This window comes from Neopsephotus bourkii, unplaced genomic scaffold (assembly GCF_033783945.1).
Source record: "Neopsephotus bourkii isolate Nb327-2 ecotype Australia unplaced genomic scaffold, CSIRO-AGI_Nbou_v1 NB_1183, whole genome shotgun sequence".
NCBI lineage: Eukaryota > Metazoa > Chordata > Aves > Psittaciformes > Psittacidae > Neopsephotus > Neopsephotus bourkii.
This window is the reverse complement of record NW_026901668.1, coordinates 4,823,977-4,848,834: the sequence shown is the minus strand read 5'-3', so window position 1 is coordinate 4,848,834 and position 24,858 is coordinate 4,823,977. Positions and strand designations below refer to the sequence as shown.

The following is a 24,858-nucleotide window of genomic DNA, read 5'->3' as shown; positions in this document are numbered from 1 at the left end:
GGGTCAGTGGGTTTCTTTTGGTATCTCGAGCAGGTTGATGGTGTTGGATTTCGTATTCCACAAAGGTCTTTGAGATTAGTCTGTGCTCTGTGGTGAGCTTATTCTTCTCATCAAATTTATATTCAGATAACTATGATTCCTTCTCCCATTTCTTTTGTCTTGCAAGCTCTGTGTTTCATTTGTGTAAGGGAAATGCAAAAGGAAAAGTCTTCTCAACATACAGTTTTGAAGTTTGAGGATGCCATAGAATTCCCAGGTTGTGTTTCTAAATTTACTGGGGCCCTGTGCGCTCTAAATATTCTTATGTTTCCGAATTGCACCTGCAATATCCTGTACAGTGTTACTTGTTCAATTTTGTCTTTAATATAAAATTGCATCCTGCTGAAAATACATATTATATTTAAACTATTATGTCGCTATTTAAGCCAAAATAATATTAGCTATCCTAAGAATATCCGCTCTTTCCGTGTTTTGATCCGCAGTGGCTGCAAAGACCTCTGCTTTCATTGCCCCCAGGCTCAGCTAATACTCGTGATTAAAACCTAGAATATAGAGTGACTGTTTGGTACTAAGAGCCAATGTTTCAATATCTGAACATTGTGAAAAAAGGGGTCAGTTTTCCTACATAAGAGAGAACTCCTCAACAACACATTGTATTTGATTCTACTTTGAGGAAAAACAATCCAGACATGTATCTTACAGGACTGAGTTATGCCAGAAGTATTTTGAGGTTTTTCCAAGAAGGAATCATAGAATCATGGAGCATTAGCCTCTTATATTTTGGGAATAAAACACTTGCTTATTTTTACTGTTTAGTCTCGTGCCACTTGTCATAACTGTTTCATCCATAAGCTTATGTACTTTGAAGTCTTAAAGAAAGGGAGGTTAGTTTTCTGGATGGAATTGTAACTTGACAGCACTCACTCCCTTGTGGATGTGGATTTTGTAACTTTTCTAAAATTTCTGTCCTTCAGTGCTAAACAAACTGTGTTTCTGCATGTCTGAACCTAGGTGGATGCATTGCGATTACGACTGGAAGAGAAGGAGACTATGCTCAACAAGAAGACAAAGCAGATTCAGGAGATGGCAGAGGAGAAGGGGACTCAAGCAGGAGAGATCCATGACCTCAAGGACATGTTAGAGGTGAAGGAACGCAAAGTTAATGTTCTTCAGAAGAAGGTAAGATTGTAGAGGTCTAAGTCAGATACACACCTGATGCGTTTCAATGTTTAAGTGTCAGAAAGTCTGAACTAGAATTTATATTTTGGATTTTAGTGATTGAGCCCATTCATGAAATGGGAAGATGGTGAATGCTGAGTTTCGGTTTGAGGTTTTGAAGGAAAAAATAGACAGAATTCAAACCACAGGTTGTTGCCTTTCAGTGGTTGTATGTGCTGCTTCTGCTTCCATTTAATTATTAGCAATGAGGAGGGCACATAATCTGAAAAAATCAATCCTTTCATACCCACCATCTTAACAAAGCTACACTGAGTTGAAGCCTGGGGAATTGGGTGACTGACTTCAGTATGTGAGTGAGTGAACGAATGAGGAGCTGCATCAGTAGAAGCAATTAGGATGATTCCTCTAACTTACTGAGAAAATTCAGGAAGACCTTCATATAACTTTCATTAGAAATGCTGTTTTATCGTACTTAATATTTCTTGGGAAGTGCTAGCATAGGATAACCAGGGTTCAGACTATCCTGCATATTTTTCTGGGTAAGAAAATGTAGACCTTATCAGTGAAATGGGGGAGGCCTGGATAAGAAAAAGTAGACTCTGACAGAGAAATTAGAGAGGTTTCCCGAAGGGTATTGAGTCCTAGAGCAGTGAATGTCATTATGGTTGATCATGGGCAAATTGCACTCAATATACCTCAAATTGCTGCTATACATGGTAAGAAGAGAGAAGTGCACATATCACAGTCACTTTTCATTGTAAGAGTATTTTTTCCTCTGTATCTTTAGAGAAGCTGCTCTTGGAGTTTGTATTCAGTGTATTAAGCTGTGAATGTGCTATGGCTTGTTTGTTTTGTTTGGTTTTCTGGTTTTTTTTTTTCTCCCTAGACCCTTAAGCAATTCTGTGGAATTCGTGTGATTTTAATAGTTCAGAATATTGGTTAATTTCTGACACCTGGCCAATGCCTTTTCTTCTAGTATATAGCTATGAATCATGAGGGTTTAGGTCATGTTCTGTTACAGCAGACATCATGCAGGAATGGAAGTTCAGGCGTACAGTTTAGCCATAAATAAGTCATTAATAATTTCAGAACAGCCCTAATTCCAAGGCCTCATAGTCTCATTTTTTGACTATTCATCTTTTTAGAAACACTTACAGATTTCTAATTTTTGTGGTATGCTTTCTTTCTGGTTTCCAAATTGGTCATGCACACTCCAAACATTGATTGAGATCCCCAGCCGTGTTTAACCACGAAGTGGGGAATCTGACATTTGTGTAAATGTTAAATGTCAGTGAGTTTGGTTTACTTCCATTTACTTTTACACTGTTTTTTCACATTTTCTCATTTGCTCTACTTAACCCTTTGGAATGATCTTTCATTGCTTCATTTACAGGCAGTGCTAAAGGTTTTCCTTTTACTCATTTTTCATACTTGTTTTCTTGAGACTCCTGCAAGCCATATTAAGACAGTTTGATCTTGTCTCTTCATGTGGCAAGCCTATTTTTTGAGGTTTGTTTGCTTCTGCTTTCAAGTAAAAGCACCTTGTTACTTCAAATTAGAAAATAAGGGCCCCTGCTTTTAGACGTAAAGGTTTTGAAGACTTGTTCTGCTAGATAGCTCAACAGAGGATAACACTACCATAATAAACTGCAGTTTGAATTGTTTTGTAAACCTGTCTCTGAGCTTCATAAACAACAATATGCAACATATCTCTATAAAAATATGTATTTCCTACTGCTAACTAGAGTCACATGCAGAGATTTGAATATGCTTCAGCCTTGAAGTTCTTGGAACCAGTTCTTTTAGCATGAACAGAGAAATTGTGAGGGGTTTAAATCCAAAGATTTTTTTTTTATTTTTTTTTTCAGTTTCTGTAGTTAGCAAGTGTAGAATATTTTTATGGAGAATCCAGCTGAAAATACTTTTATCTGAGGTTTGTGGTTCAATATGGATTTTTTTTTTTTTTATAGCCTAGGGTAAATGAGCACAAATTCAGTCGATTAAAGTTTTGTGATTGATGTGTTTAACTGAATTTTTTATTAGGTTTTCCAGACCTAGAATGTAAACCTCAGTTTGGGATTTTCTGTAGATGGAGCTTTGCATTTTCTTTTTCTCTTTAGCATTTTTCCACTGAAAAGCACAGATTGGGAAAACACCGAAGGAAGTTCAGGTCTCATTTTATCTGTGGAAGTCATGAGAACTTTGATGTTCTGAGCTAACGTGTGTTTCAGGTGCAAGAGAAAAGTTCTATTTGAAACATACGCCTGTCCTTTTTTGATTGTACAGGTAGCTATTTCTGCCCTCTGCCTTGAACTTTAGAAGCCTGTAGCTCCTCTCACGTAAATGTTTTTCTCCTAAAGCTTGTAAACTGTGATTTACTACTTCTTTTTTTGCATCTCTAGAGTTTTCTGCTTTGTCCAACTGCTGTCTTTCAGACCTTCCAGGACAGTTCAGAATTTTACTGTCATTTAAAACAAATATACTGCCCTTAAACTTTTGCCTTCATGCACAACAGTCTTTTTATCCCTCCCTTTGATTATAACTGGTGTGTTCAGACAGATCAGGTTTTCATCTGTATATTCTAATTGAAAAAGTTTTTTGTGTTGTGCTGAAAACTGAGCTATAGTAAATTTCTGCAACTTCTGATGCTGAAACAAGAATTATTTAAAATCCACCCTTTACTATTGGGTCTCTGTTTGAATTCATTGACACAGGCCACTGCGTAGTTTGTTTTATGAACTGTTAATATTTTTGTATGGATTAAAGGTGGTGAACTAGAACCTGTAGGTTCTGGTCATCCTAAAATCCCAGCCAAAGAAAGTAATGGAAGTTTACTGGTCAACTAGAGGGCAAATAAAAGACAAAGATCATGAACAAAAAAGATCTGAAAAATTAACATGACAATTGGCACCACTACTGATATCCAGTAGGCACCAAAATACACTTTCCAGGTTGCTGAAGAAATCACATGCGTCACATTTTAAATTTTGGAATCTTCCCAGTTCAAAACTCCTGCAGTGATGCTGATTAGTAGCACCTTTATTTGAGAAAATAGAAATAGGGCAAATACTAAAAATTTGGACACTACAGAACTGTGTTTCAGCATTATGGCTGAAAATTTGATGCAAAAACTGAGTTCTACAAAGCTTCAGGATTTTCTTCTCATTTCATTGAAAATAAATTTTGCATTAAAGTCTCATTTGAAGTTGTTAGAACTGCAGGCAAGGGGCCATGCTGGGCAAATTTGAAATTTGAAAAACATTAAATTGTGCTTCATTATTCTCTTTATCACATCTGTCTATCTCTGCTGGTAGATCAGGATAAAAAGGAATTAAAAATAAAATCAATTCTTTGCAATCAAAGCATTTTAGAGAAATAACATTTGGACAAAAGATAAATAACATTTACTCTGAAAGAACGAAAAAGCAAGCAGTGAATCAATCACCCCTTGCTCTGGGCGGAGATCATGTTTTGTCTTGGGGAGGGGAGGGTAACACTCCTTTCATTGTGCAGTGCAGCTGCAGGCAAATAAAATGCAAGTTGTAGTGTCTGAACATAGCAGTGGTTTTTGGCAGCTCCCCACACACTACGTGATAACTGACCTGTGATAGAGGAAGAACAAAGATTTTTTATTATTATTATTTATTTATTTATGTTTTTCGTGTGTGGCTGTGCTGATTTGTTCAGCTAGTATTTGCGAAGACTCCAAACACAATTTTCCTCCTCTTTTGGATAAGCAGCATTGACTTTCTTCAGAGGAAAAAATGCCCTCTGCTTTTGAAAAAGCTTAGAAATCAGAATAAGTGTCTTATGCTTAATCGTAAGAAATACTGTGTGGCAGGAGAAAGGGTATGCAAATGGACTTTATAACTCAGCTGTTTAAAATCAGTCATGATCATAGTTACTGCAACTGCTGTGTTGGGTTAATATTTGTAAGTTTTGTACTGTTTAGAGATTGTTTTCTTTCCATTCCCTCCTCTGTGAAGTAGATTTACTTCCCCAAGCAGCTCTTCTGCTTGAACCCTGAAGAGATGACAGAGCACAGAGAAGGAACTGCATTTTCAAACATTTAATTCAGTTTATGGTAGTTTTATCTTCCTTGGTGTGACCTGGAACTTGCCTACCAGGTGAATGAATATGTAGTTTTCTAAGAATAAATATAATGCAGGATGGACTTTTATATATCTCTTTGAGACTCTACAATGACATTTAGTGCTTAAAAATCCTATGCCGTGGGCGATGGCCTATTCAAACCTGCAGCACGTATCTGAGTCTCTGGTTGTGCAGGCTATACAAGAAAGAACAAAGTAAGACTGTCCCAACAAAGATAGTCCAGGTGGACATTTACAAAGTGGGCGAGCATATATCCTCCTATTTAAGACTGGATAAATTTTGGCCTTTGTGATATACCTGTGAGCAAGCTTATTCTCTGCTTTTCATATGCTCAAATCATAAACATTTAGGGAGGAGTAACGTACAGTTCTCCAGGGTCATATTAGTCAGCTCATCAGCCCAGCTTTTGCATGGAGGTAGAAGGAGGATATGCTCGACTTCCTGTTCAGCTATGACTGACAAAATAGTGACTTTTCTTCAGGAGCTCTGTGGCTTAACAAGCAGTGCAAATACAAGAGTATTTCTGTAAATACCACTCTCGGAAAAAGACATACTTCTGCTCCTTTGACTCAAGTCTCAAGGCACACCACTGAACTGGTTCCAAACCAGTTCAGAGATTTCAAATGCCACAAAAAAGACCTAATATCCCCACAGGCTTATGCCAGCTTCTTTATTAAAACTGACAGATGTGACCTCAAAGATGTGTCCTTGAGGGTCATGAAGGACTTGTCCCTCTGTGTCCCTGAAGGGATAGCAGACCTCTTCTGCTGCTGCTTTTTCTTTCGACCTTTCTGTTGCAGGCTTGTTGACTACCACTGAAAATAACAACAAACTTGAAATCTAAGGTTTTTAGAAATTGCCAGAAACAGTTCTGTCCTAATTTGTGTCTCCAAGGTGCTAGAGTCCCGTCTCTTTTCAGGAATATCCTCTCAGAATTGCTTTACTATGTGGGATGGGATTTTTAGATAGGAGTATTATCTTCAGTTAGAGTAATAGTAGGACAAGCTCTTAATCCTTCATCTCTATCAAAATACCACTAGATGAAATCTTGGGGTAGGAATGAAAGTGCCAAAGGTGACTGCAGAGGCTTGCCATTTGTGAGTTCAAATTCAGCATAATTAGCCTGTGAGATTTTTTCCCTTTCTTGCCATTCCGGAAGGAGATCAGTTGTTTAATTTCCACTTGGGAAATGAGGGTACAACACAGAATTCTATTTCCATTTCACAGTGATTCATGATCACTTTGGAAATAGGATTCTTACCCTTCCATTTTGACTTTCCACTTCTCTGAGAATCCATTGAGACTTTTTAGAGTAACAGCAGTGCAGCTCAGATGTCATGGTGTATCTTTTTTTTTCTTCTGTGAGTGTATGGCTAACAAGACATTATTAGGGCAGGAGATTACTTCCATTTCTTCATACCACTTTTCGACTCTGATAGTTTAGTTTTAAAGGTGAATGATTAACATAGACATCCTAGAGTTATTATAGCAACACCAGGCTGTGTCAGCAAGATCCCTTCCCTCTCAGGAGAGGCGTTAACTTGTGAGATCTCTCCTTTTTCAGTTCTTTCTGAGCCATATAATAACACAAATTTTTCTGATATGGAGTATGGGTCTTAAAAAGTCCACAAGCTTAGCTTCAGACAGTATTTTCACTGGCAGATAGTTCATAGTTTCAAGAGCTGGAAGAGGCGATAGTGTGTTCATTAGGGACTGACCCAAGAAACACACTTTTGCCTAATCTGGATCAGTCATGGCAGATGCCTTGTAGCTTGAAGTGCACTCCAGTATTCTCACTGTAAGGGTTTTTGTTTCTAAAGCAAAATGCATTTCACAGCTCTAAGTCGGGTGCAGTTATAGCCCTCACCAGTGAGTACATAGCCTATAGTTCTGTTTAGGTTATAGTAGACAGTATATGATGACTTTTATTACTTTGTGAAATAGGATTGAATAGGGCTGCAGAAGAATCACTTTTATTAAACTTCAGAGCAGTGAAACCTGTGAGTGAATTTACTTGTACATACCTAACATGTACTTGAAGATTGTTTAGTAAATTATGTGGGACATGTAAACTAGTGGAAGAGGCACAAGTTAAATTTGAAAAATTAATTCTACACAAAACAGGTTTTATGCTATCACAGTATTTTTAGAGCATAGTTATGGCTACCAATACAGCAGCTCTGTTGGAGAAACTTACTGGATTAAAAAAATGCAAACCAACCTTGTGTCTTCCTGTATTATAAATTATAGTTTGTAAATGGAGAATATACTGCTTTGTTTTTATATAATCCCTTCTTGCAGCATTTTGTGATACCACAATAAAAATAAAAACAACTGGATCATATGTAGCATATGTACCTATATCCCCGGATGTATGGTAATAGTCTTTAAAGAAATCCAGTGTTGTTCTAACATGCGCAAAAGATAGCAAGCCAATTTCTTAGTTTGAGATCTAATAGTGTAATGAACATTGTCTCAGTTTATATTGATCTTAGAAAAGAATCTTTTCCCTTTAGTAACTAAAGTTTGGTGTGTTTTTTTTCGTTTCCTGAAGTAATGACTATCCACTCCTCCTTTTAGATAAGTAGGTTCAAATGAAGAAGGAAAACAGGACTGTGATGTTAACAATGTTAGTTCTGTAGTTCAGCTATTGTAGCTGTCTTAGCGTAGGTTTTAAACTGCTGCATATTGGTGCAATAGTGTCACATATGATTGATAGCAATAGTGAAGTTACAATGAAACTCCATTGGAGTTTCTAGTATTACTTGTGCTCTAGCATTCCAGAAAACTGAAACCATAATTCAGCAAATCTGTCATGTATGGAAGTAGTCTTCTGGGTTTTTTTAGTAGCCCTCAAAGAGGAACCGTCATTTTGATATTATGTCCTTCTTGTGCCGATAACCTCTTGACTGGCAAGATAGAACATTACTCATAGGTAGTGGGACTGACAAATTCTGTTTCTTGAAGGGATCTGGGAAAACAGCCAACTGTGGGGCCTCTTGGCTTCATTATAAATTAAACGTGTAGTTTTTCTGGCAAGATAAAGCTAATAAGCTTTGTTGGTGTATTCACTGTCGTACTAGACAAATACAAAGTTCCCTATGATTGAAGAGGCAGGAAAAGCAAGGGCGTATGCCATTTTTTGAGGTTGCTTACATCAGTCTTCCTCACATGGCTTTTCATTGCTCTCTGGGTTGTAAGAATGCACAATTTCCAGTGCTTTGGTCACAAGGCTTCCAGGCGTTTTCTGCCCCTGGGGGGATTGTCTGAGCTGTGTCTGGAACAGACATTAGTGATTTCATTAGCCAATTCAGGGATCTTCACCAGAACAAGGAAGGAGTAATATTTCAGTTTAAATCAATAGTTTCCTGGATTCAAGAGTGAATTTTGAATCCACTAGGCTAGACAGTCTTACAGCCTGAGTCTCTGCACAGCATTTATACCGTCATTATGACTGTCATAGGGCACAAGTATATGAATAGCTCTCAAGTCTGTGGTTTCACTTATCCAGAGGATAAGAAAACTGGTCAGTATGGAGTACTGTCACCAGGAGAAACTGAGATCACCTTGTCCCAGAATAACATTCGTTTATCGCACAGAGGCAAAAGGATCCTGGGGCACAAATTAGCAGGGCTCATTTGGAGAGCTTTAAACTAGATTCGAAGGGGGATGGGGTTGTAGCTGGGCTTGCCTCAGTGGGACAGCGCTCCAGAATTGATGAAGACTGGGAGGCCTCCTGTAATCCTAGGGTGAAATCGGTGTGCTCGGCTCGCTCCCTGAAATGTCTGTACACCAATGCGCGCAGCATGGGAAATAAGCAGGAGGAGCTAGAAACCTGTGTTAAGTCAGGAGATTATGATCTGGTGGCAATTACAGAGACGTGGTGGGACAGCTCACATGACTGGAATATAGTCATGGAGGGCTATGTCCTTTTCAGGAAAGACAGGCCAGCCAGGCGGGGTGGTGGGGTTGCTCTTTATGTGCGAGAGCAGCTACAATGCATTGAGTTCTGTCCGGGGACAGATGATGAGCGAGTTGAGAGTCTGTGGGTGAGAATTAAGGGGCAGGCTGGCAGGGGCGATACTGTTGTGGGGGTCTGTTACAGGCCACCGGATCAGGGTGAGGAAGTTGACAAGGCCTTCTACAGGCAGCTGAGAGCGGCCTCACAGTCACAGGCCGTGGTCGTTGTGGGGGATTTTAACTTCCCTGATGTTTGCTGGAAGGACTACTCGGCAACCCAGCCGCAGTCCAGGAGGTTCCTCCAGTGTATGGATGATAACTTCCTCATGCAAATGGTGGACGAGCCAACCAGGAGAGGTGCGCTGCTGGATCTCATCCTCACTAACAAGGAGGGTCTGGTTGAAGGAGTGAAGGTTGAGGGCTGCCTTGGTTGCAGCGACCACGAGATGGTAGAATTCAGGATCTTGTGTGGTAGGGCCAGTAGAATAGCAAGTAGAATCGCAACCCTGGACTTTAGCAGGGCAAACTTTGGCCTCTTCAAGCAATTGCTAGGGGAAATCCCATGGACTAGGCTGCTTGAAGGTAAAGGGGCCCAAGATAGTTGGTTGACGTTCAAGGACTGCTTTTTCCGAGCTCAAGATCAGAGCATCCCAACACGTAGGAAGTCAAGGAAGAGGGTCAGGAGACCTGCGTGGCTAAATAGGGAATTGCTGGGTATGCTAAAGTGGAAGAGGAGAGTTTACAGGTCATGGAAGGAAGGGCTGGCCACTTGGGAGGAATATAAGGCTGCTGCTAGAGGATGTAGGAAAGCTGCTAGGATGACTAAGGCCTCCTTGGAATTAAAGCTGGCGAGAGGGGTCAAGGACAGCAGAAAGAGCTTTTTCAAATACATGGCAGATAAAACTAACACCAGAGGCAATGTAGGCCCACTGATGAATGGGACGGGTGCCCTGGTGACAGAAGATACAGAGATGGCAGAGTTACTGAATGCCTTCTTTGTCTCTGTCTACTCTGCCGGAGGCAGTCCTGAAGAGCCCTGTACTGCTGAGACCTCAGATGAAGATAGGTCAACGGAGCGGTCTGCCTTAGTCGAGGAGGAATGGGTTAAAGACCAGTTGAGCAATCTGGACATCCATAAATCCATGGGTCCAGATGGGATGCACCCGCGGGTGCTGAGGGAACTGGCGGAGGTCATTGCTAGACCGCTCTCCATCATCTTTACCAAGTCTTGGGAAACGGGAGAGGTGCCTGAGGACTGGAGGAAAGCGAATGTCACTCCTGTCTTCAAAAAGGACAAGAAGGAGGAGCCGGGTAACTATAGACCGGTTAGCCTCACCTCCATTCCTGGGAAAGTGATGGAACACCTTATCCTTGGTGCCATCTTAAGGCATATCACGGATAAGAGGGTTATGAGGAGCAGTCAACATGGCTTCACCAAGGGGAAGTCATGCTTGACCAATCTCGTAGCCTTTTCTGAGGAAATAACACGGTGGATGGATGATGGCAGAGCGGTGGATGTGGTCTACCTTGACTTCAGCAAAGCATTTGACACGGTCTTCCACAGCATCCTTGCGGCTAAATTGAGGAAGTGTGGTCTGGATGATCGGGTAGTGAGGTGGACTGTGAACTGGCTGAAGGAGAGAAACCAGAGAGTTGTAGTCTATGGGGCGGAGTCTAGTTGGAGGCCTGTATCTAGTGGAGTGCCTCAAGGGTCGGTACTGGGCCCAGTATTATTTAATATATTCATCAATGATTTAGATGAGGGAATTGAGTGTACTATCAGCAAGTTTGCTGATGGCACTAAGCTGGGAGGGGTGGCCGACACGCCAGAAGGCTGTGCTGCCATCCAGAGAGACCTGGACAGGCTGGAGAGTTGGGCGGGGAATAACTTGATGAAATATAACAAGGGAAAGTGTAGAGTCCTGCATCTGGGCAGGAACAACCCCAGGTTCCAGTATAGATTGGGGAACGACCTGTTAGAGAGCAGTGTAGGGCAGAGGGACCTGGGGGTCCTAGTGGACGACAGGGTGACCATGAGCCGACACTGTGCCCTTGTGGCCAAGAAGGCCGGCTGCAATTGGGGAGTCTATCAAGAAGGGGGCGGTCAGCAAGCAGAAGGTCCAAACAGGGTCCCTCCTTCCCCCACTCAGCCCCTGGTGACACCTCATTCTGGAATATTGTGTCCAGTTCTGGGCCCCTCAGTTCAAGAAGGACAGGGACCTGCTGGAGAGAGTCCAGCGCAGGGCAACTAAGGTGATTAAGGGAGTGGAGCATCTCCCTTATGAGGAAAGACTGAGGGAGCTGGGTCTCTATAGTTTGGAGAAGAGGAGATTGAGGGGTGACCTTATTAGTGTATATAAATATATAAAAGGGGAGTGTCACGAGGATGGAGCCAGGCTCTTCTCAGTGGCAAACAATGATAGGACAAGGGGTATTCCACTTAAACTTGAGAAGAAACTTCTTCTCAGTGAGGGTGACAGAACACTGGAACAGGCTGCCCAGGGAGGTTGTGGAGTCTCCTTCTCTGGAGACATTCAAAACCCACCTGGACACGTTCCTGTGTAACCTTATCTAGGTGTTCCTGCTCCGGCAGGGGGATTGGACTAGATGATCTTTTGAGGTCCCTTCCAATCTCTAACATACTGTGATACTGTGATACTGTGATACTGTGATACTGTGATTTGATAATTAGGATGCTCCTCTGCATGATGAAGAGCTTACATACCTTCCGACAAAGGTGGCTGAAGGACAGTTTTAAATACAGAACTTCTGGATAAAGAGGGCCAATCTCTGTCCCTTCCAGCGTTTATTTTCAGTAGATATTGGAATGTTGATTTGCCTAAAGCCATTTGTGCTATAAAATGGGAAAGAATATAGCCAAAAAATGGTACTACTTTAATATATTGGCTTCTTAAATACTTTTAAGGGATTTTATTTGCGAGTTAGAGTATTTTTTTTCAGCTATCACTGTGTGTTCTGAAGTAATTCTGTGAGAGCAGTGATAGCTAAATACTGAAGAACATATACATTCATTCTCTCTTGTGTTCAGTATTTACAGTATGACTTCCTAATCCTTTCTTATTAATCATTCCGTATCCTTCATAGAAGAATGAAATGGGACAATCACAGTTCACTGGGAACGTTTTACACTGGGATTAGAAGCATCTCTCCTTTCCAGAGCTCTCCTCAGTGGTTTAGGGGCAGTTTTAGCTTACAGTATTTCTTTGATCATTTTAATAAATCAGTGAATTGGACAAAGTAATTCAGTGTCTGAATCCAAATCTTATTTAAAATCTTTGTTCAAGTTGTACAGCCTTCTGCTTGAGTGATCGTAAATGGTAATGTAAATGGAGTTTAGTTTGCTGTGAGGATTTCCTTTATAGTCAACATTAAATCCCATGTGGGTCTGCCTCAACGTTTGGTCTTTTCTGCTCTCTGGCTCCCATTCTTGGGTACCTCAGTGCTGTGATGACTTAAGCCTTTACTTTCTTCATGTCTTTTCTTGTTACCCTTTCTTTCTGTAATGAGGATATGATATATAGCACTGTACCGTATGTATCTAAGCAGGGATGTGTCAGTAGTTACAGTGTCCTTATTCTGTGTAGAGCCAAATCAGAATCTAAAGCAAGTCAGGAAAACAGCATCAGTATTTCTGACTATCTCAGATTAAGTTGCCTTAGAATGAAGAGTGTTTGTTTCACAATAATCAGTGAAACACTGTACTTGGTTTATCCAAGTAAAGAAGTTTATTTTAAAATATAGGAAGTTTTTCACTTGACACTTTCTAAATTTCATATAACCTTGTGAAGCTCGAGCTATCCTAAAAGCAGTGTCACAACTTTTTAGTTTTATTCTGCTTCTTACAAAACAGAACATCAGATCTAAGTTAACATTTACTGGTTCCATGTTCTTTTTTTTTTTTTCCTTGCTTTATCAGTGTTCCACAATGAATTAGTTTTGGTTTTCCTTATTTTGAACATTTGGGAACCATCAACATGAAAATATTCTAAATTATAGTTTTAGTATATTTTCTGTAATGAATTTTCCTAAGTCAAATCTGTGCATATTTATTGACAAAGTCTTTTCTGGGACTTGGAACAGGAGTGAGCAATGTCTGCAAAATACTTGGGCTTTTTAATCCATTTGTATTTAGTAGGTCTTGGGAGTAAAACTTTAGAAAGCATAGTCACACAGATTGCTTCATTATGTCAGGACACTGCCAAAAATCAGAATTAGCTTGATGTTATTCTGCGTGGTTAGGCCAGGATTTCAACAAAATGGATGTTATAGTGAAATAAATTAGCAGATGATTTTCAGTTACAATTCTCAGTATAAGTGACATTTCAACATATATTAAATAAATGAGTAATATTTAAAATTGTGTTTCATTCAAGAAGAGAAGCAGAGTCTGAATGAATTTGGTTTGCTATTTATGACAGCAGTATTCTGCTTTGAATTACTTAGGTGAATTAAAGTATTGCTCTCAAGTGAGAACCAATAAATTATCTTAACAAACAATTCAGGCTGCAGTCTTGTTGATGGATAATGGATACATTCTCTTGCCTGATGAATGCCAGCAAAACCAGGGGGATACTCAGTGAAGCTTTAAGATAAAAAAATAATAGAGATTTTTTTATGTACTTAACCAACTGGCTCGCATATTGCCAAAATGAATCTCTTATTGACCACCTTTTATAATTTAGTTATTTAATTGCATTTTCAGAAAGTATTACCCATTCACATTAAAACGTGTATGCTTTGAGACATAACCTGTATCAGCAGGTTGGAAAGAGCGCTTCCCCTGCACCTCTCACCTCAAAACCCTCTTTTATTGGCCAGTGTCCACGATAGGATTTTGCAGTTCAAAGAATCTGCTTTTGACTAGGTTAGGCTATTGATATTATAGAACCTCCTCAGAATGAAGCAATTTATTAAGTAAATTTAGCTGCTTCACAGTTGTCTAATGATGTGAGTCATCGCTAATGCATAATTTTTTCTAGGCAAATGCTTTGGAACTGAGATAACGCTTAAGAGCATACGCACTGGCTCTCCTGAAAATGTGAATTTCAGGTCACTTACCAACTCAAAAATTAGTCTTCAGTCTTGGGGTCCTAACTTATTCCCTGGCCCCAACTGGCACCTCCTTAGAAGCTTGTGAGGAAAATGTCTCTCAGTATCAGTTTTTCAGAAACAGCTAACTTTGGTAATAGGATTGTTAGAATAATAGGATTGTTAGAAGGTTTGAAGGGAACTCGAGCTACTAGCAGGACAGAAGGATTGCAAACATGACAGTAAGATTCTAGGAGTATAATTTTAAATGTGGTTTACATACTGGTTTTTATAGGGAATTCAGCAGTACAGAAAATATTCTTTACTATTCGGAAGATACTATAATTACAGTTCAGTTTATGGTGACTGTTCTTGTTCTATTTTGCAGTGATCTGTCAGCAAACTGATGCTACCAGGGAATGATTAGGTATGCAAAAGAAAGCAGGACAAAAGGAATCAAAGAGATGGGAAAAAATGTCCTTAGAGATTATTTATGTAAACATTGATGAACTATTTTTCTGGCTGATACAAATCTACTTTCTAGGCACCTTTGCATGAAAAAGCAATAGAAAAAGAACAGTCTTTTGGATCAGTGTCAATTGTTTGTTGCTCCTTACCAAAGATACAAAATAAGTAGCTGTCTATACAAGTTAAGTCAGTTTTGTTGTAGCAGCACTTCTTCCCACATAACATTCTTTTCTCAAATCAACCTTGCAACAAGACGTGGTATGCCTGAAGCTTCAGCATTCGTTCAGCTTCTGCCTATTGTTGCTAGTCTTGCGAATTTAACCTTTAAAATGAATGGCAAAAACATCACTTTCAGTCTAATTATTCAGTACGGTAATATGAAAGGTTAAAGTCATGTTAGAGGCTTTATTTCACTGGGGGCTTTAAAAGTGAGGTACCCAATGAGATACCATTTTAATCTTATATTGGAGGTTCAAATGGAGCCTAACACATACAAAAGATCAAATTTTCTTCTGTCCATGTAGTGGTGAGCTGAACTTCCCCCAGGAATTTGTTTGTGCTAAACTAAACGTAGATTTTTTGCAATTCATGTGGGAGAACTGTAGTGATACTTTTGCAAGATCTGCAGTAGAAAGACAGTCATAAGGATGAGGTTTTCAGTATGACATTTGTAAAACTGAAGCTTAATCTTACAAAAGTGACCAGTAATACCTGCTTATAGCTTTTCACGATGGTCTCCAAAAATAACATCCAGAAACATGGTAGTATTTACAAGTCCAGTAGTATACCTCTTGCACAGTCACTCAGGACTAAAGGTGACCTCTCAATGCATTTTAGGAACAAAATTTCTTTAATTCTAGATCCATCTCAGTTTCTAGAGTAAACATCTTACCCCTTCTTCTGAAGCAACCATTTATTTTGTCAAATGCAACAATGTCTGTTGTAACTGTTATGTTCTCATCCTGATTTTGATGCAAACCCACCTTTCTCAGCTTCTCAAATACTGTGGGATTTTAGCAAAATTAAGTGTGACTGTAGGCTATCAAGTTTTTATCAGCTATTATATATATCTATATATGAATTTTAGAAATGTATTTCACATATATTTTTCAAATTATATGTATGAATTGTTTTTTCTTTCACTACTTTATTCCTTTTACAAGTCAAACTTGTAAACCCAAAAGGGTAGCAAGAAAATTGAAAGTTGGAAATGAAACATTAATGCAATTAATTCTGTTACAACCCAAACTATGTTTGATTAAAAATATATATTTTGAAGGAGGATAAAGGTTATTTTCCAATCACATGGTGGGAGGAGGAAAAAGATTGAATGACAAGTTCATAAACCCACTTCATTTATTCTAATTCAGAAGTCATTGGTACAATAGAAATTATTTTCCAAGTGTTCAATTTCCATATAGCCTGGGGCTGACGACGGTTCTGCAGAAGGATATGATATGATATGAAGGATCTACTAGTAACCTCTAACTAGAGGAATATGGGAATCTAGTGGCTTTGATGGGTATTAAACTAGACATGTCTTATTTAAATCCTTGGGCTGTTTTAAATTTGCATGTGCTTGGGGTGAGATTGGTATTTGCAAAAAGTAGAATGTTTCCTTGCCCTTGGAACAGAATGCCAAAGGAAACTTCTCTTGCCTCTGCTCCCGTGCTTCAGGGCTGGAAGGCAAAATAATTAGTTCCATGCAACTAGGAATAAATCACCCAGGTTGAAACATGATAGTACCTGACAACTGGTGATGTTGGAAAAAAAGATTTCAGTAAACCATTATTGATAGAAAATTGGCATGCAGAGCTGATGATTCCAGTGTATGTATGTGTACCTTTACAGTAAGCCTAGTCTTGTAAACTTAGCTATAGATTGCCGTCTTTCCCCACTGAAATATGTATATATGGCACAAATAAAGATTGTTAAGAGTCTAATAATAGTACATATTTTTATTTTTCCTTTTTGGAAAGATGGTACATTAATATATATCTTCCATAGGTTTTTGTAGAACATTTCAGAGGACATATGTCATCTTCTGAATATTTAAAGACTAAACAGTACTTGTTCAATCCTAATCCCTTTATGCTTTTCAGAGGGCTTGGAGATTCCATTGCATTTTATTTCATCTTTTGTTGGGGAGAAAAGAAAGATCCTGCTTTGGTTTTAGCAGTTATTTGATAATTTGTTCAGAATTTTTTTTTTTTTTTGTAGGAAGAAAAAATGGTAAAATGTCATTATTATGTGGGGGTTTTTTCAAAAGATTCTCAAAATACTTGCAAGGACATAAGAGTGAAATTCTCTATTAACTATATGGACAAAGTGTAGGCTATTCTTTGTTTTCTTCTTCAGAGTGTATAATTTCGGAGAGCCTCTAGTTTAGTTATTATTTGTTACAGTGGTGCAGGTTTTGGAGAAAACTGGAATAAAGGCTATTATTTTTTTTTATTGTGATTTCATAAGTTTGCATGCGTTATTATACAGATGTTTCAGTTTTGACACACTGTGCAAGTTCCAGTTTTCTGTAGTTTCAAAATCATGCCCTTGTTTGGGAACTGTCAGTTATCTGACCCTGCAAAAGGCATAGTTGTAGGTAGAGTGGTTTTTTTAGGCAGTGCCTATCTATTGGTATGGCTTAGAACATTTAATTGTACCTTATGTACATAACAAAATGATAACAAAACCCACTGTTTATTACTCCAAATGGAAAAGTATGCGCTTAGACTGAAAGAATAGACAGGTTTGTACTTCCTACACAATACACTCTTATTAATTTTTTTATTATCTTTGTGTACAGGAGGTTGCAGTTGCAAGGGGAAGATGCAACAGTCATATATAGTCTTATTGTACAGCTATCATCTTACTCTGGTCACAGTAAACAGTGTTACTGAAACATGAAAAGTATGCTTTGCTTGTGCAAATGGTTGTGCTTCCTTGGCAAGCATCTTAATATCTGCCAAAGCTGAATTATTTAGCTGTCTCTTGTGTGTGGTTTGCTCACAGCAGAAAGTCACTGCACTATCCCCTCTTCAGCCAGTTGGAGCCTTTGCGAGAGCATTTCGCCTCCAGAAGTAAACATCAGTCTCAGAATAGCTCAGCCTTCTTTGTAGTATATTTTCATGGTTGGCTGTCTAAACAGCCAGCCTGTCTAGACAGCTGACGACACTGAAAGCTCCTAAGGTCAAAAGCAGCCACGTAGGCTACTCCTGGGGATGTTACCTCCTTGGTAGCTGTACATGTGTACGCTAGGAGAACTTTTTGGTCAGAATGAGTAAGGATCTTTCTGAGGCTCCATGGGCTACAAGAGTATGTTAATAAGGCATTAAATAATAGTTATGAGTGTATAAAGAAGGAATTTTCAGTTCTGGTCATTATTTCTGACTCGCATGGTATGGCACTGATAATGGTGGTTTGGTGCTCTTTAAAATTTGTCTTGTAGTGTCATTTGCATTGCACCCAAATTTAAATTTTGAGCATAACAGAGACCTGTGTGTTTTTTCTAACAGAAACTAATGATGAAGATAAACCAGGATCAATTTCAGTTCATTCTTTAAACAACAAAAAAACCTTACGTAGTTGTTCTGCTATTAGTAATGCATAGATTGTGTGCATAGCTGGATGTAAGTTTACACATGCTTGCATAAAAGAAATAAAAAACTGGCATGAAGAATCTTATATCAGAAGACTTCTCCTATGGCCATGGGTTACAGAGGAATGTTAGCAAGGGATTCCCTGAATTAGGTTGTTCTTTCTCCTAGCTTCCACTTGTAACACATCTACCATTATTTGTGACCAGATGTTCAGCCTTCTGCGAAATCTTTTGCATTTATCATTGTGGATCTAGACCATTTTCTATGTTCCAGATGTAATTTTAATAGAGATTAAAATAGTAGTAGTGCATGTGTCTAAATAACCGTTTGCTCTGTAATCACAGCAGCTCAGTTTTTTCCAATGTTGGAGAGTAGAACCTGGGGGTAGTTGCTGTATTTCGACTAACAAAGGAGCTGCTAACTGCAGTTCAACAGGTGAAGCAAAAAGGCTAGTTAGTGCATTCAGTTTACAAATACTGGACTAGATAGCCTACGGGGTTGTCTGGTTACATTATTTCTTACAAATGTCTTTGAAAGAATATCTCGCTCCACGTGTTTTGCAGATAGATACACCATTTTATGATGTATGTTTGCTGATGCAAGAAGAACTTGTCAACAACAACAAAAAGGAATCAACTGAGAAACCTGTACCTGGTTTAGTCCTTTGCTGATAAATCTGTTTTCAACGGGTTACCATAATGCAAATGGGTGTGTTTCTTGTGATGTGTATGTATGAGTAAAATGGGTTTAGCATTAGGTCTTCTCAGTCTGTCAAAAGATATATTCAGAACTCATATAATGGATCAAATTCTACACCTGCAGAAAACATGGCTAATATGTTTTCTACCTGGGGGATGGTCCTTTGTGTTAGTCCATCATACAGCAAATTACCATGTAAGATGAAAAAAGCCACATGCCAGTACAGTAAGGAATATGACAGTACCAAAGGAAATACTTAAAATAATACTTCTTTGTAACTTCTTAATTATTAAGTGCTTTTTTTGGTTTACATATACAGTAATGTTTTTCTCAGTTTTTTTTCCTTTCATGTTGTTAATGCATTGATCGTCCTTCAGTCCTGCAGTGTGCAGCATTCTCAGAAATGAGGAATAACACTCTTTCTGTTTTCTTGTGAATATTATTTAGACTTTCTTGCCCTGAATTCTTTGATGATTATCAGAAAGGTTGCTGATTCCTTGTTAATATTTGATGGTTTTGGTGCATAGCTTGATGTTTTGATGTAGGATTACAGGAACTAGGCCCTTGCCCAATTCCTTTGCTTTAAGAGTATTTTTAAGAGTTTACACTCCTAAAATGATTTTTCCATGCTTTTGCTTGCTCTTGTCTTAAAATTTATTCCTGCTCTTTAAGATTGAAAATCTACAAGAACAGTTAAGAGACAAGGAGAAGCAAATGAGCAGCTTAAAGGATCGAGTTAAATCCTTGCAGGCTGACACCACAAATACTGACACTGCCTTGACTACGCTGGAAGAAGCACTTGCCGAAAAAGTGAGTATCGAAAGCTTAATCCCTTCCTTCGAAAGCTCCTTCTACTAATAAACTCTCGAAAGCCGGTTTTTCTGTGTGTTTCCTGGGCTCTGTACAAGACATCTCTAATGCTAAGCCCCAGTGACATCCTTTGTTTCTGCCGACTGAAGGATGAGTGTGGAGGCTGCAGCGGTGGGTCCCTCACTAGAGGGCACTGCAGGATATCCATAGAGCTAGCCCGGGGTACTGCCCCCGCCCCCGGTACCATGAGCGGGGCAAGAAGGCAGAGCTGAGCCACAGCCTATCTCTCTGGTCATTAGCTACTTATCATCATTTTGTGTGGTGGTGAAAGAGCTTGATGTTCTCACAGTCGTCTCTTTACGTGGTGCATCTTTGGTGTGATTGTGGAATACCTTACAGTTCAACTGTGGATTCTTCTGCTTTTTGCCCTTTCTTTCCTGCCTGCCTGCGTGCCTGCTTCCTTCTTTGCTCAGATATTTTAAGAATAAATTATTTTTTCAAGTTTGGTGTGTGAAATGTAGTTTTAATTCACAATATTGAATCAAAATGAGTAGTTATCCTGATAACTAACATTTCTTTATGCTTGTTCAACTCTCAGGAGACAGCTGAATGAGGGAATAGCCTTGTCTATTCTGTTTTAGTGGGTCAGCCTTTTGGATTTACTGTATATTTTTTCTTGATTCCCAGAGAACCAGGGTCACAGTTCCTTTAGACTGTAAGATTCTATAAATATAAAGCTATGGTAGAGCCTTCCTGACATCGGGGCATTCACTTGCATCCCTTCAGATTACAAGAGAACTAAAGCTCTGTTGATATCTGGTGTACTGGAAAGTTATTTTACTGCCCTTTCCTACTATATATCGACCCTGGTGTCACATATGCACTACAGCCCATTTTTTGAGTAGAACCACAAACTTAACCTCGCATTTTGGGAAAACAAGATTTAAGTAAGGAAACAATATATAATGTATCCTGGTCTAAGTTTGATTATCAGAACCAGATAAATTTTGTTGGACTACAACAGTACATTGAAATTTTGGAGATACAGAAAGCCTGGTGTTTCTCAGCAATAAATCCATAGATTTCTCAAGTTTCCTCCTTTTTGAGAATCTGTTTTATAATCATAAGAAAATGGCAGTGGTCTAGTGGGAGGTGTCTTTGCCCATGCCAGGAGGAGTGGAACTAGATGATATTAAGGTCCTTTCCAACCCTAACCATTCTACAATATCCTGCATTCCTCCTCATCTACGGTATGTATGAAGTGTTGTGACAAGAAGTCTCAGATGTTGAACTTAGAAGGATTTTCATCACAGAGTGCTTTCTTTTATTAGGAAAGGACCATTGAGCGCCTAAAGGAGCAGCGTGACAGAGATGAACGAGAAAAACAGGAAGAGATCGACAACTACAAAAAAGACATTAAGGACCTGAAAGAGAGAGTCAGCATTTTACAAGGAGATCTCACAGAGAAAGAGGTTGACCAGCAGAATAAATCTGTTGTGTTAGAATTGTTTGTTGTATATGTGTCTTATGTTAGAGGTGAAGAAAACCGTTCCTTTATAGTAGTGGTCCTTCAACAAGTTTATCTGGTAAAATAGATTATTTGAGAAACTTTCCAAGGATAAACATTTCAGAACCACCTGTTTATGGAGAGCACACAGTCCCCTTTGCAGCAGTTAATCATGTTAGTAGCAAATAAGCGATGGTCAGTGATAGCATTTACCGGAGGTCTGCTTATAGGCAGCTGAAGGCAGAGAACAAGCTTGCTCCTGTCTAAATATAGGGAGGAAAGGATAGAGGCTGGTCAATGCTCCAGGTGCTAAAAGCATGCAGATAATGTTTATTCCTTTATGTGGACAGTATGGCTAGTTCTTTTGACTCTGAGAAGTGTTCTTTTTTGATAATTAAATTGCTTGTTGGTAATGAGCCAGTTGGTTAGAGAAATTAACCTAATTACATTAGAGAAATATAAACATTCTCTGTTCCTCTCTTGGAGTTGTAACGTTCAAGTTTACTTACTGTCTTTTTCAAAACGCAATCAAAGTAGAGCAATACAAAAGAAAAAACTCGCATCCAGGAAGTGCTAAGGTTTTGTCTACATGAAAGGCAACATTTGACAGGAAAAAAACATTAAAATGGTTCACAAAACAAGAAGTTGAGATGTCTTTTGGTGATGGGTAGCATGAATCGGTTTCAGCACATAGCAGCAGTATATAGAAAAGCTTTGAACAGTCAGTTTTAGATACAACAGCCAAATCAGCTATGCATGTATAATTTTTAAATAGCATTTTAATTAAAACCAAATTTTCTTAAACATGACTGAAACATGAAACGCAAATTCCTATTTACAAAACCTTCCATCTTTAAAAATTATTTTTAAATTAATTTAAATGAGATTTTCTTCTGATCCTGAAATCCTGAATTAAATCAAGCTGTCTTAAATCAGTGCCATGAACATCCTGACAAAATGTGTAGTTCAAAGTTGGGACCTGCACACAATATGAAGGGATAGGAAGAAAATAAAGATAAAAAAGAAGCTAATTATTGCACATTGAGAGTGTTTACTTGATATTATTTTGCATCTTTTATTTTAGTCATCGTTACTGGACCTGAAGGAACATGCTTCATCCTTAGCTTCATCAGGACTGAAGAAAGATTCCAGACTCAAGACACTAGAAATTGCATTGGAACAGAAAAAGGAAGAATGTTTGAAGATGGAAACTCAATTGAAGAAGGTAATCTCACTTCATACTTAAATATGTGGTGTAAACATTCAGTGTTAGACAAATTTGCCAAGTCTACATAGAAAACTTTGGGTCTCAAGTTTGAATTCTGTGAATTGGTTTTTAGCAAGAACTGTGAAGTTGTATCCATACTACAAGATAAGCCTGTCAGAAAGTAACTTTCAGACACTGGTGCTAATTTTAGATGTCATTTACATGCAATAAAAGTGCTGTTGATTTTATTTTTTAACAGGTACTAAGAATTAAAGACTTAGTGTGCTTCACTACAGTTCATAGCAGTAATTGTGCCATTAAGCTGGTGTAACAGCTGAAAAATTAGCAGCTGTATATGTCACATATAAATTATCAATGTTTGTAGGTGTTAATGTGATAAATTCAGAAGCATGATTGGCCTAGCCCATATGAATGCATAAAATCAAATGAAAAGAATGTATCACCCATCAAGTGTGTGATCTTTTGTTTTAATCTCATTGCCAGTTGCAGCTGATACTCTGCTAGGAATTTGCTGCTCAGAAAAGTAATACTCAATTACAAGCAAATTAATTCATTTGAGCAAAATCTTTGGGTTATGTCTGCATTGCAAGCCTTTTAATTTTGGCTCAGAGTAGCATAAATACTACACTATTCAGAGGAACATTAATTTGGTTTTAACTTTTTGATTTTAAAAGATCAGGTGGTGAAGAAAGCACAAAACATACCAATTGAAATAGTGATAACACTCCTATTTATAAAAACAGAACAAGACAAAAAGCAACATGATTTCTTAAAGAAACTTATGTCTTGGATTGTGGTGTTCTGGCTGTTTCTTTGCATCTACCCAGGAAAAGAAGGAGTGCCCATGCTGTAGTTTGGAACTCTGTCCTAGTTCCTCAAATGAATGTGAGAACAAAGTTCAAGTCACCAGTTAAGACCTGTTTAGGATTTCTGTTGTGTGGGTACAAGGTGGGTGATAATGCACCTGAGAACTCTGTGTAAGTGAAATTTGCACACGTACTTGTGTCTAGACACATCATTGCCCTTCTTATGTCTGTTACACAAAAGAAACAGTTGTTATTCATCATCAACGAAGTACAGCAGCAAGAAAAGATAGTTGTGTGCATTTAAGTAGTCTCACAGGCTGTTTTCAGTGTAGTGTAGAGCAGGTGAGTATTTCAGAAGTCCTAAAGGACCCTTTCATTTGAATTCTCTGTCATGAATTGCAGTTTTGTCATTTGTCAGTGTGTTACTAGTAATGAATTGAAGAATATGTTGTAGCTAAGATTTGCCAGAGGTTGTTATAGCAATTGGATGATAGTGTTAGTTTGTAGGTAGACAGCTACAGTGGAGAACATTGTTACAGTTACTGTAATTAAAAAAAAAAAGAAATTACTAACTGGGAGAGCACATAACAAGTAGGTTATGAAAAAACAGTTGTAGAAATTCAATCAATTAGGGAATATGTCTGTATATTTAGCATTAATGTACTGCTTTCTGCTGCTCCCCCTGAGATCACTTACCTCACTACAAGCAGTGAGTATATCAGTAGTGTAAGTGGGTGTGGAGGTTGACAAAAATCTGGTCAAGCATTGCTGACTAAAAGACGAACATGCAGTTAATTTGCACTGTGGTGACAGCTCTTCGTTATAATTCCTTTAGGGCCTACCTCTGCTTATTCCATTTCAGAGAGGATTATGCTTAATAGCTAGTATCCAGGAACATTGCATAAGGACACTGAGCCACTTCATAAGACCATATATTTTTGTAATCTAATATTTTATTTTTTTTCCCCCAGGAAGTAATTAAGCAGGTGACCCTTTTCATGAGGGTTAAAATGGGCAAATAGCTCAAATGTTAAGAGCACTATCAATAGTACAGGACAGCTATGGAACAAATAACTGTATTCCTAATTTGGTTCTGAGAAAAATAATGAGTATAAATTCATTGCATTGTACATACAAATAGATTTGCATCTTCCAATCCAAAGAAGCTCTCAAAATAATTCAGTCAGGATAGTTTCAGCTTTACAAGCAAAGAAAGTTGATAGCGTGCCATTACCTATGTGAATATAAAGCCCTTCCATAATACTCTGGATATCTGGTCCTCTGCTTCAAGCGTTATTGCTTATTAGGGCATTTGGACCATTGTTTCCTGTGCAGAGACCCTAAAGCGATCCCTCACATCCTACTAAGACAAAATCATAAATATCTTGTTTCTTTTTTAAATACTTTGTCATGTTGGCTTCCTGCAGTCTTTTTATTCAAGGG

At 38.5% G+C, this 24,858-nt stretch overlaps 1 protein-coding gene across 11 annotated transcripts in view; it reads left to right on the top strand.

Annotated features, from left to right (window-relative positions):
* The window catches only part of ERC1 (ELKS/RAB6-interacting/CAST family member 1), a 287,154-nt gene that overhangs the window by 88,950 nt on the left and 173,346 nt on the right, over positions 1 to 24,858 (top strand). For all 11 annotated transcript variants that reach the window (XM_061364024.1, XM_061364022.1, XM_061364019.1 and 8 more), the window contains 4 exons: positions 1,012 to 1,179; positions 19,737 to 19,874; positions 21,206 to 21,346; positions 22,466 to 22,606. In XM_061364024.1, coding sequence (XP_061220008.1) covers positions 1,012 to 1,179; positions 19,737 to 19,874; positions 21,206 to 21,346; positions 22,466 to 22,606 — 588 coding nt within the window. The remainder of the gene's footprint in view (positions 1 to 1,011; positions 1,180 to 19,736; positions 19,875 to 21,205; positions 21,347 to 22,465; positions 22,607 to 24,858) is intronic.